The sequence below is a fragment of the Osmerus eperlanus genome, chromosome 1 (genome assembly GCF_963692335.1).
Source record: "Osmerus eperlanus chromosome 1, fOsmEpe2.1, whole genome shotgun sequence".
In the NCBI taxonomy this organism is placed as follows: domain Eukaryota; kingdom Metazoa; phylum Chordata; class Actinopteri; order Osmeriformes; family Osmeridae; genus Osmerus; species Osmerus eperlanus.
Window position 1 is genome coordinate 18,864,077 of NC_085018.1, and position 12,783 is coordinate 18,876,859.

The 12,783-nt window shown below is 43.6% G+C and overlaps 1 protein-coding gene across 5 annotated transcripts in view; it reads left to right on the forward strand.

Moving 5' to 3' along the window:
• LOC134024659 (nck-associated protein 5-like) overlaps positions 1 to 12,780 on the forward strand; it is a 33,588-nt gene extending 20,808 nt beyond the window's left edge. For 4 of the 5 annotated variants that reach the window (XM_062467263.1, XM_062467271.1, XM_062467253.1 and 1 more), the window contains 10 exons: positions 1,259 to 1,327; positions 1,532 to 1,570; positions 1,683 to 1,802; positions 2,680 to 2,772; positions 4,573 to 7,772; positions 7,874 to 8,036; positions 8,143 to 8,221; positions 8,354 to 8,641; positions 8,780 to 8,922; positions 9,763 to 12,780. In XM_062467263.1, coding sequence (XP_062323247.1) covers positions 1,259 to 1,327; positions 1,532 to 1,570; positions 1,683 to 1,802; positions 2,680 to 2,772; positions 4,573 to 7,772; positions 7,874 to 8,036; positions 8,143 to 8,221; positions 8,354 to 8,641; positions 8,780 to 8,922; positions 9,763 to 10,023 — 4,455 coding nt within the window. In that variant the 3' untranslated portion in view covers positions 10,024 to 12,780. Of the gene's footprint in view, positions 1 to 1,258; positions 1,328 to 1,531; positions 1,571 to 1,682; positions 1,803 to 2,679; positions 2,773 to 4,572; positions 7,773 to 7,873; positions 8,037 to 8,142; positions 8,222 to 8,353; positions 8,642 to 8,779; positions 8,923 to 9,566; positions 9,601 to 9,762 lie in introns of all 5 variants that reach the window. The other variant, XM_062467279.1, reaches the window with a different exon arrangement.
• The last annotated feature ends 3 nt before the right edge of the window (positions 12,781 to 12,783 follow it).

Here is a 12,783-nt window from a genome sequence, read left to right on the forward strand (position 1 = left end):
ACATGTACTTTTTAAATGACCATAACTTGCTCAATTTTCAACCGATTTTGAAACGGTTTGGTTTGTTATCAACGTCAGAGATGTTGTTATGCCACTGCATACTTCTATTCTATTTTCAAAGAAATAACATAATTATTGAGTATAATTTGCCACTGCAAGTATGCAGTGGCATAAAGACATCTCTGACGTTGATAACAAACCAAACCGTTTCAAAATCGGTTGAAAATTGAGCAAGTTATGGTCATTTAAAAAGTACATGTAGCATCAACACAATGTTATGGGTGAGCAGGTCGACTGTAGCAAGATGGCCGCCATGTGCGGACGTTCTAGACTCCGCCGTAAAACATCTAGTCTTTATATATATATCTATGATTCTAGTCCCCAAAACCTGTCCCATAATCCCATAATTAAATCCCATAATCAATTTCCCACGACAGTATTCAATTGGTCTATCCACCTACAACCTCCACTTCCTCCTTCTGTCTGGATCTTTCCCTTTCAAACTCTCACTCTCTCTTTGATTTCTGGTCTGTCTTTGAACCTCATGGACAAACAGATAAAAAATTCAGTGTTTTTCTCTGTTTGGTAAGGACAAGGATCGATACTTCAGGGAAATTGTTTGGTCTCCTGTTCTCCTTCCCTCACCGCCCCTAGCTCCGTGATTATTGAGCACTTAGGCCTGGCAGCCTGTTGAGGGCTGTTTTGATATGCAGACATTGTCTGAGGTTTAGTGTCCTAAACTCCCTTCTTTTTTATATACCAAATGTTAGTTATCCACACACTCACTTTCGCTCTCTCAGCTGAGGCCTGTTCTTGGACTCTGTCGCTGTAGGCTTCCCTACTCCTCCCTTCTCACCCCCCTCAACATCGTCCCTATCTTCACATCAGAAGTTGAGTTCTATTATTGCCAGAGACATGTTCTTTCCTTTTGATCATTGTGAATGAGATTGTGGTCATATTCTCTTTGATGAGTCCTGTGGACCTTCACCTATCAGGAGAGGGAAAGAAACAACCCTTTTCCTTCTTCAGTTTTGATATATATGCTGTCCACTCCATCCTCTAGCTCTGTCTTTTCCTCCATGAAATCAAGTAGATATTTTGAGAATTTTGTGAAAACAGGGAACAAATTAATTGGGACCTCAAAGGAGATCAATGTGAAAGACAGGACAGACCTTGAATTGTATGTTTTATGAATTTCTTACATTTTATCTCCATTTCTGTTTTTCCTCCCTTTTGTCTCTCACTTAATGCTATGTAGGCAGAAAATTCAGCCCTCGCCCTGGCAACTGAAAGTCAGAGAGAGGCCTATGAAAGATGTCTAGACGAGGTGAGTTTGTATAGAAAGACCATATGTTGTGCAACATGTGACACTGTAATTTACTTGTTTGTTTCGTCCTGTTGTACAGTTTGTGAGATTAACTTTTGTACCCTTCTGTCTTTGTGTACACTTATGTGTCATGCTTCTATTTGGAATTCATGTCTATTACAGGCCCTTCTGTACAATAAAGCATTTTTGTATTATTTCTTTCAGGTGGCCAACCATGTAGTTCAAGCCCTGCTTAATCAAAAAGTAAGAATGACGAGATGACACAAATACACAAAGGCATTGGCAAATGCCTATTCCCCTTAGTCAATAATGTGTTTGAACTATATCTGTGTGTGTGTTTCTCTGTTTCTTTCAGGACCTGAGGGAGGAGTGTATAAAGCTGAAAATGCGTGTGTTTGACCTGGAGAGACAGAACAGAACTCTGACAGAACTCTTTGCCCAGAAGCTACATCCTCAGAGCACCTCACTGCAGCAGGTACAGTTTTCCAACATATGAATACAAATACATTTAGTCTCCCCAGTGTAATGACATTTTGTTGTAAGTTTAAACAGTTAGGTTTTAAGTTTGTTCAGACCTTATCAGGCTGCCAATGATAACTCAGAGAAGGTGCTTTAAGCTTGACATAATTCCTACTGTACCTTGTTGAAAAAAAAGAAACTGTGTCAAAAACCCTCAAAAGTTTGAGTGTTTGATCAAAATATTTAATAACCTTGGTCATAATTCTTTGCTATTTGACGTATGTGGCACAAGTACAATTGTACATCAGCAGCATAGTTTCTCTCTGACTTTCTCATCATCATGCTTTGTATGTTGTCTGCTACCAATTTCCTGCATTGTATCAGTTCTTATAGTATTCCACTTGGTCCATGGCAGCGTTTATATTACAGAGAACGACAGAAGCAATCTCAATACAGTATTTAACCTAAACACATTTGGTCTGTAATTGCCAAGAGGGTAAAATAGCACATTCTATTATTGTCAATGTAAATAGTAACCAAATGTCTGTCTGTATCTTTCTCATTCTCATCTCATTTTCAGAGTTCTTCAGTCACTCGTTTTGTAAGCAAACTCTTTCCTCTGATGCAGACAGTCTCTTTTCCAGAAATCACCTCTCTTTGTGATGGGTATAATATGTATAAAGAAATCTGTCACCATCTCACCAGTGAAGCAATTTAATTACTTTGAACTGAGATAAGAATAAAAAGCTTTGCCTGCTGGAGTAATAACATTTCCCTCTGTAATAGGAGGCAGGTTAGAGGAAATCTGGAGAGGCTGTTCAGAATTATAATCGTAAATATCTCCTAACTCTCTTTCTCTCCCTCTCTTTCGTATTCTGTCTCTCTTCTGCCAGATGCCATTGGTTTCTGTCTCAGAGCACAGCACAGACGAGTCATCCATGGGAAGTGATAAACTCCTGACAGCTCAAAGCCAGGGGGAACTCAAGGTATGGACATGGTCCGAAGTATATAGAAAAATAAAACATACAATCACTCACACACCTCTGGGAAGGTGGAATGATTACCAAACCGAGACCCAGCCGCAATTTAAATGTAACGTAACCATGCTCTGTATGTTTAATAGTCTAGTGTCCCTCCTGAAAATCCAACCAGACTACTTTAGTTTTTCTGTCTGATGCCAAGAGACTTGTTGTTTTTCCCCTACGTATGCCTACGTACACTTGGCTGCTCTCAGCGAGTGCTCTGTAATGTTCTCTCTCGAAATGGTCCGGCATAATCACTGCCCCCATGAGCCCAACCAGACTGCTGCTGAAAAACCACAGAGAGGGAGAAGACAAGAAAGAGAGATCAAGCTTAAAAGAGAGAGACCCAGTTTCAACCCTAGGGGCGACTGATTAGCTTCTTCTTGTCAGGCAGAGATCGAGATGTCAAATTGAATATAGATTTCTGTCTCTTTCCAACACTCACCCCCTGTACTCTCTATACTTTCTCTCTGTTTTGCCCTCCACTACCTCAGTCACAGTATGAGCAGGAGTGATTGTGTCTCAGCCCTCCTCTGGGAATGTTTCCTCTGTGTCCCCACAATTTAAGGCCGCCCTGCTATCATCTCATACCCCCAGATTGCATTTCTTCTCCATCCATCATACCGCCTGAGTCCGAGAGGACAATATAGAGGGAGAAAGATTTTCTGTCAACTTCATCAAAAGACCCCCCTCATTCCCAAAACACTCATATTCCTACCCAAATATGCCAGGCCAACCCTGTTACTTGTAATGGCCCCTGCTTTTAGATTCTCTCTGCCCATTCTTTGAGGGGCAGCTCTGGTGCTGATTGTATAATCACACTGCATATAGATGGCCTGTGTACTGCATATAGATGGCTTGTTCCCAGGTAGTGACGGGGAATGTATTAGGAGGATGGTAAATCATTGCTTCAGTAAGGGTACTTACCATCTGTGACAGAGAGGCTCTCAAAGTCACCGCATTCCACTGAATTTTCAAATTGACAAGCAATTATTCTTTGGGTACACTTGGGAGAGATAGAGAGAGATTGAAAAAGGAAAAACAATGCACGGTATATATATTTAGGTAATCAAGTGGCTTCAGGGAGGGCCACCTGTAGGACTCAGGCCTGTTGCCTGGATTCATCCAATTGGCACATAGTGGCTTTAGGGAAGGCCAGTAGTGTTGAGAACAATGACAGTAGTGAGAGGAGAAGGCTGTATGTGAGGAAAACTAAATAAATGGCCCCAGCTCCCTTCCCCATCCTCTGTCTTAATTGGACAATCCCTGGAGGGCTCTACTGGCAGAGACTTACTTTTGGACAGATTGGCTTCTTTCCAGGAAGGAAGGATCGAGAGTAAAGATGTTTTTCCACTGATCACAGAATTAATTGCTTCTTTAATTAAAGAAAGACAACCTTGTGAGGTTGGCTAGCCAAGTGTAACCAAAGTGCACTCCCTTGCCTGTGCAATTTTCTCTCTTTTCACTCTCTCGTTCATGTATTCTTCTCCCTGTTAAGAAGGGTGTGCTCAGCATTCCTCTTTGTAACAGTGGTGTCTTGAACAGCTCTCTGCAGTTTATCCATTATTACTATGGCTCACAGATGAGGTGTCCTATTAGTTATTTGAAGTTCTTTTTAGCTACTAAAATAAACAACCAAGTTCAAAAAGGTTAAAATAAATCATTGGTTTCTGACTAATATAAGTATTATAATTATATGTTGATGCTTTGATGTTGACATAATTTAGAATAGCAGGATTAAAGCCAGATTCTTTGTTTCTGCAGAGTAATGGGGATCGCACTCATAATGGAACAGCAGGCTCGGCTCAGGCTTCAGCCACCTCCATGGAAGCCTTGTCTCCATTCTTTAAGAAGAAAGCACACATTCTGGAGGTCCTGCGCAAGCTGGAGGAGTCTGACCCCCTGAAGTTCCACCCGTCCTCTTGCCTGTCCTCACACCATGACCTGGGTCAGGCACTGGTCTCCATGGAGATGGGCTCTCTGATGTCCTCGGGGAGCGTTTCCTCCCCTCAGCGGCCCTCGGCACGTTGCCGCCACTCCAGCTCCGACTCAGACATCCACGAGTATGCCAACGGTGAGGGGGAGGAGCTCCGACAGCACCATCAGGGAGGCTGCCAGTCCTGCCGCATGCTCTCACAAAAGAGCAGCCTGGACAGCTTGCTAAAGTGTGCCCAAGGTCATGGTGCTGCTTACTCTGGCAGAGGAGATGGTCTTAGAAGGCAGGCCTGGATTGAGAGCCAGGGGGCCTCTGCACTGAACACAGGCGCTCCCCAAACAGCAGCTTTACAGTCTGTTGACAGCAAAAGCCAGCGTTACGTACCCAACACAGAGCAGCCTGACACCCAAGGCTCTGACCCCTTCCTACCTTCGCTAATCCAAGTCTCAGGACTGAATGGGCAGGAGTCCAAGAAAATACTCACCCACCCAAAAATTCATCCATCCAGTAAACTCCCTCTCAGGGGTGAGCATCACTCTTCCCTCAGTGAGGATGTGAAGCACATGGACCTGCAGAGCCAGAATGGAGACCAGTCAGAGGAGTCCTGCTACCTGGAAGAAGAGGCAACAGAAGCACACAATTTGCAAAACAGCCTGCACACCTCAGAGACAAATCTGGATATTGCAGCCACGGCTAGCTCCCAACCAGGATATCAGGAGCAGGAAGTGAGTGAGCAGGTCTGTAACAGACTCTACTTCTCCTCCAATGAGACCTCTGTGTCAAAAAAAGTGGCAGTGGAGTCTTACTCCCCAGCCCCAGTGCCAGAGAGGACAAGTTCTGCCCAGGCCCAACCAGGCCCAAAAAGTAAGCTTGCACAAAGCCCCACTTCCCCCTCCTCTACATCAGGCCTTGGTGAAGTCAAGCCCTCTCCGATTTCTTCACCATCCCGCCTGCTCAAGTTCCTCAAGATCCCTACAATAGGAGAGCGGACACAGGCAGGTGGTGTCCTCAGACTGAGCCCCCAACTGACCCGCAGCTCCAAGATCCCCTGCAGGAACAACAATAACTATGAAGTGTACCAATCTCCTGTCCTGGGCCGCAAAGCCACCACAACTGAGAGGGACAAGCACCCATCCTCCTCCCCCCCAAAAGTACAGGCCTACCCTGCAACACATTCCGCCCCCACCTCCCCACCCCAGCCTGAGGACAATGTGTGCCCTCTACCCCCAGTCAAGGAGATAGCTTACAGCAGCCACTCTGCACCCAAACACAGAGGCAACACCAAGGCACCTTTCTCCTCTTCTCAACCACAGAGGGGCTCTCAGAAAGTGCCCCACTATGAGAATGTCTGCCCCTCAGATGGGACATCACAGTACCTCCCTTGCACCCAGAATGAGGGTCCTGTTGAGAAATCTTTTCAGCAGGATGAGAAGCTGCTTAGTCCCCCTTCTCAGCACACAGATTCGTCCCCAGGTTCTGAAGAACCTTTCTCTGACTTGGATCCCTCAGACCAAGACACAGACTCAGAGAGCCCTGTCTGGCACAAGCCTCACCAACACTTCAGCCTACCCGCTTCCTCCTCTGCCACCTCCAGCAAAGCACATAAAGGCAGCAGCTACTCCAGTGAGAGGAACAGGAACCAAGAGCGCTCAGTTCCACAATATAGTCAGCCAAACTGTGACCCACCTAATCTGCCTACGTCTGCAGCCAAGAGAGGTGAACCTTTGCCTGGGTCCTCAACCCCTAAGAGGCCAGGGTTTGGGCAGGGTAAACACCAGAGTGAGTCTAGTCACCATCCATTCAAAGAGCGCCTGGCCGCTCTGGGAAAACTGAAGAGCACAGAAGACCTACCAGAAGTCCCGCCACAGTCCGCAGATAAAAGGGATGCACAATGTAACAGAGGTAGCCCCCCAACCACCAACAATAATAGTCAAAAAAGCAAGACAGCTGAAAGACAGGGTGAGAGAAGTGGAATAGAGAACAGGCATCAAAAATACACTGACTCCCTGGATGGGAAACCCTACCCCAAAACCAGCCTAGGGAGTCATCCCAGACATCCAGGTCCATTCACTGAAGTAGGGGCCAAGTCCTCAGCCACTCCATCGCCCATTTCTAAAGGTGAACAGGATACTTTCACCCCGAGAATATATGTAGCAAAAGCAGAAGGTCCAAAGATCAAAATGGGAATGTCAGCTACCAACACAGAGCCCCCTTCAGCCATGAGGAGCTATGGGAAATGTCCCATCACCCAGAGTCAACACAGTAAAACTGTCCCCAGCCCCCAAAACAGTCCTTCTAAGATCACGTCCAAATCTCCCTCTAAGGCCGGCCAGGCTTCCTCCTATCCAAGGGGGATAAAGCCTACGCACGAGGACCGCACCCATGCCACGAGACATCCACCCAGGCCAGAGGACAAAAGCAAACTCACACCTGGCAAGAAGAAGACCTCCATACATGCAGAGAGCTTCCTCCCTCCTCCTCCTCTACCACCCAGATCCTCTGCCGAAGCCATCGCCAATGAGGATAAAAAGTCATCCTCCTCTGCTCCTGCCACGCAGCAATCTGCCATTGAGCAGAAAGTAATGCGTGGCATTGAGGAGAACATGATGAAGCTGCAGGAACAGGACCGATGCCAGGTGACTGAGACAAAACAGAAGGCTTCTAATGGCATTGCCAGCTGGTTTGGACTAAGAAAGAGCAAGCTCCCTGCCCTCAGCCGCAAGCCAGAGATGTCCAAGCAGAAGACCAATATGTCACCCCCCTCTGCGACTGCCACAGAGAGTAAGGATGGCAAGGGTCCCAGGAAAGTGGTGGAGAGCCTGAACATCTCCAAGCTGATGGAGAAGGCAGAGGACCTGCGAAAGGCCCTGGAAGAGGAACGGGCATATGTAAATGGTGTGAGTGTGGCTATGGAGCGTGCAGGCCGGGGACACTCTTGTGAGGTAGTGATGGACCAGGCCCAGGGCCAGGTGTCCCTCATGTACAGAGGAGTGACTGCCGACAACTTCATGCAGCAGCTCCTCAACAGGTAGGAGATCCTTTATGGTAATAATGAACCATATACTGAAATCAAACTATAATTCCAAGCTAGTTTCCGTATGATTTAGTTGTAACATCTTCCTTCTTAAGTCCCTCGACGTCTTGTTCTGGAAACAGGGTGGATGAGAGAGGAGTGGCCAGCCTTGGAATGGCACACAGACGGCTCTCCTTTGACTTGAAAAGCTCTCGGCCCATCTTCAGTAACCAGAGGAATGGGGTCAGCCACACCAAGAGCCGGGATGAAATAGACAAAGTACTCCCCGTCCTTTTTCCGTACATTTCCATAAACTTTTTATCTATCACTTGATTCAAAGCAAATATTGCTGAAGTTAATCCCGTACCTCTCTTTTGTACTTCAGAGTTCTGAGATGGTCGGTAAGGATGAGGTCACTTCAGATGAAAGCCTAGCAGAGTCCATTAGTTCTCAGCACTTTACAGGTAAGGGCTGAGAGTTGACTTACAATATGAATGTCTGCTCATTTAGCTTAACTACGGCCCTGTAAAAATAGAACGTTTATTTTATTTTTTTGCTGTAATTTTGCTCTAATCTACTCCTTGCTCATTGTTTAGGTTCAGGAGCCTCAATGCGTACCCTTGACAGTGGCATCGGCACATTTCCCATGCCTGACTACGCAAGCAGTGCTACAGGGAAGAGCATCCCCAAGGGCAAGCTGCAAGGAGAACAAGGGTTTTCCGGCTCTCAAGGGAAACATGGGGCCCCAATGAAGGTTCCACGTAAGGCCCGGACTCTGGAGAGGGAGCTCTCCTCTTTGGACGAAGTCACTCCCTCTGTTCTATATGGCTCAGGAATGGAAGACAAGGCTCCCAATATGCACTTGTCAAGCACCATTCATGAGGGTATGAATATTATTTGAGCTCAATAATATTATTATTCTGTCTGTCAGTCACAGACACTAGCTGAATGAATAATCAGTGGATAAGAAAGAAACTCCTCTAAAACCTTTAGATAACAGGATTTTTTCCATTGCCGTGCAGACATTGATGCATACAGTGCTCATCTGCAAAATCCACCCTCAAAGAACTGGACCTTTCCAAACCTGAAATGCCCTACAGGAACCACAGACGTGTTTTTGGATGTTCAGGGGGAGCCAGGCTGCCATGGAACACCTTCTAGAAGGGTAAGTCTAAGACAGTTGAGATCTTGGGCCCAAATCTATCTTTTCTCTTTGTGTGAATCTAAAAGGATTGAAAATGCATGAAACTAAATGAAAGATAAAAAAAATCTGGTGACAATGCTGCAAAGGAAGGTCTCTGAGGCCTTATTACTTTTTTTTTTGAGAAGGGTCCCATTTAAAGACAATCATGATCACTTTAACTGTCATTATTATCATTGGGTATTGCTGTTCAATTAAAGAGAGAGATAGAGATGGGTGGGAGTTGTGTAGTGTTTATAGGTTTAGTCGGCAGAGTCAAATATTGGTATAAATATTAAGTAATTAAACCAATGTAAGCATGCATCTAAAGCGGTAGGATCCTGCTTTTGAAAGACTTTCCAGAAATGTATGAGCTTTATGTTGTCAGAAACTCCTGAAGATAGCATTGTAATTTCTTTGAATTATTGCATGAGTGTATGGCAGCTCAATTAGGTGCAGTGTGTTTTGGAGTTACTTTGGATGATGTGCATCTTGATTTCAACTTTGGAGTCTACCACCTGAACTTGCTTGACACGTTTCAATACTCTACTACATTTACTAAGTAATTAACAAAAAATGTATCTAATGTATAACCATAAAGTATATTCCCACATTACGATTATATGCAGCAGATGCCTCAATTAAACGATTGAAATTCAAAAGGTACATTGTTTCACAAATTACTAAAATATAGGACTAACACTACTATAGACTTAAATAAAGGACTAACTATATAGAATATTTCTGTGCTGAATGTTTCCCTCCTCTTTCCCTCTACTCTACTTCATCCACCTGATCATGTTCCTACCTCCTGCCTCTTCCAAGAGTTTGAAGCCGTGTACCCCCCAGACCCCACTGACCGCTGACCCCGGAAGTCTCCCCCTGCCGCCCCAGACAGGGCTCAGCCGGCGGGGTAAAGGCCGGACTCCCAGTGCCCCGGAGGTGGGCAAGGATGGAGGGCTGGAGTTACTTAAAGAGCGGCCTGAAGACATCCTCTCCCCTAGCAGACCCCAGGCCCTGGAGACACCAGAGTCCCTAAGTGACTCCCTCTACGACAGCCTCTCTTCCTGTGGCAGTCAAGGCTGAGGAGGACAATGAATAGAGAGAGGAGTAGGCAGGACAATGAAGAGGGTGCCCTAAAACCCTGAAAGTGCAACTCTATCCATTCATAATGGTAGCCCAGTCCCAGAAGTAAATATAGAGTTTTAGTGTTCCTCTTTCCAAAAAACACACCCACACAGTGAAAAGCCCCTTTCTCTCGTAAGACTCTGTGCTTTACGCTCAGACACCCTCAGGTTAAGAATCACATGCAAAGCAATTGAGGAGCTAAACTGACATGTGAACAATCCACACAAACATATTCCATAGCAAAAATCAGATGATGAGACAATTCCCTCCAGGATTAATGTACAAACACACACACTATATAGTCTCTAATCCAGACCAGATCTAATGAAGACATATAGAACAAGGCACATGAAAAATATTACATTGTTCAAGGCTGCCGCTTTCTCATTTCATTGTCTGAAGTATCTGAAGAACAGGTTGTAAGATGCAGCTGTTAATGGTTTCTAACAGGTGATGCTTATCAAGGGTTTTTCTTATCTATATGAATATGGAGGCAACAGATAACTGAGATGTCATTAACTTAAAGTAAACAACCAAATTTAACTGCCCACCAAATGTGTTGCTATGTGAGAACTGATCACCAAAATGTTTCTATGCCTCCATGTCTTGTTATAGGGATTACGCTTTATTTAACTTTGAATATGTTGTTTCTAAATTGAGAAAACCAGTGTGTGTTTATATGTGTACACATAAGTGTGACTAAGACCTTATGCATTGACTCCACAAGCTTTGCCCAAGTCGATGAACTCTTGACAGGAGAAAATATGTCCTCACCATTCCTGAGTCTTCGAAATTCCCATAAATAACCAACACAATCAACACATTTTATATTAGGAACACACCATACCTGTAAAATCATGACATGTGTTATGTAACATGAAATTGTACCTGTCCGTTAGATTATTGTTGGGTTTATCAGGAATAATGCTTTATGGCAGCATTATGAAGCCATTCTGTGACTGCCACAAGCAATGCATTTCTTGAGTAACACAAAACCTTTTTTAACAAGAAATTGTGGAAGTTTTCTACAAATGTTATATTGTTTTGTAATCATCCCCCGAAACCTATTTAAAGTAACACATTTACTTTCTATTCCAATAACAGAATTCTGTAAACAAAGTCCCTCTTGTTGTCAGTGTAACTCCCCTTTGGATAAAGGAATTGATATCCTGAAACACTGGACATCTATAAGTTGCTTACTTCTGCAATCTGGGCAAATGTAAACCTTTCGTAAGCACAAAAACAGGCACACATTCATTCGATTTTGATGTACAATTAAGTGGAACCAATATCCCTTCTAGAGCTATGGGAATGTTACAAAAAGACCAAATAGAAGAATGGATGCCACATCTTTATAAAGCACAAGTTATTAAGTATTTAGAGCGAGACGGTTACATTTGAGTACCACGTGTCATTTGAGTGTCTCGTATGCATCTGCCGTCTGAATCTTTTTATCCAGATTGACATGATGAGGGCACCTAGAGTGAGAGGAATCATGATTAGAAACCAGAACACTGGTAAGCAATACATGTTTTGTACAGCTGTTTCATATTTATTCTGATGGGCAGAATTGAGATGATTTCAGAATATAAGACGTAGGGTGTATTGATTTATATAGGGCACATGAGAAATGTATTGTCAAAGCAACTAGAAAATGATATACTAAGGATGTGGACTTCTCTTAATCATGGACTTCATGAGGTAACTAGTAACAAGTAGTTACTATATTCATCACAGCTCCCCTCAAACTCCTACAGAGGTCTGACATCCTTGTGCTTCCAACTCAAGCTTTTGTACCGTGTGTTCTTTAAACCAACATGGATTTAATTTTGCCATAATTCACTTCCCACCATGTCTATCCCACCCAGATCTGTCAGAAGAACTACTGTGGGACTAAACCATGATAATACACATTTGACTGTTACTCTAAATACACTCTTATTATGACAACAATTTTGAATTTAAGAAATGTTTGAAAATGTCGGCAGCCATTGAAGCTCACCCAATATGTGGTCACATTTGGAAAGTTCAGTTCCTATGTCAGGAGAGCAATACAATAACATCTTAAAAACTATAAACAAAACGAGACATACTTTTCCCCTGATGTTTGTGTAGCACCTAGTAGCCAGATACTCTATTCTAAAAACATTGGAGGCTCTGTTTTGACCATGTATCAAATCATGGTCCTCTGGGATTAACGGAGTGATGTACAAATCAAGAAGTAATGATTATTGGGTAACCCCATAGGCTGTATGACCCCCTCAAACTTCAGCTGTGTTCTAAAACAATGAAGGGGTATAAAAGGATTTGGGTGGTTTTGCCTTGAAGCGATGTCTGTATCTGTTTGCTTTATGGTTGCAACATATGTCAGAGGGGTTTATCTCTTATTTATTTACTTATTTATTTTGGGGGCTAATCCTACGCAGATTCTTTTTGGTTGTTGATGTTGTTATTGTTGTCGGTTTTTACTATAAAACTGCTATTTTTGTACTCCTATTATATTTTATTCTTCGTTTTTCCTCATAATGACTTGAGGTATTGTCATTTTTTCATTCCGTTTTTTTTTTATTGTATTTTAAGGTGCTATGTACGCAGCATTTCCACAAGAATTCAAATTAAGCCATAAACCATAATGTATTTTCACAAGGCAGTAAAATAACAATGGCGATTATGTTCATTAATGGATACAAAAATGTAACAATTAAAGTACCTTCTCTG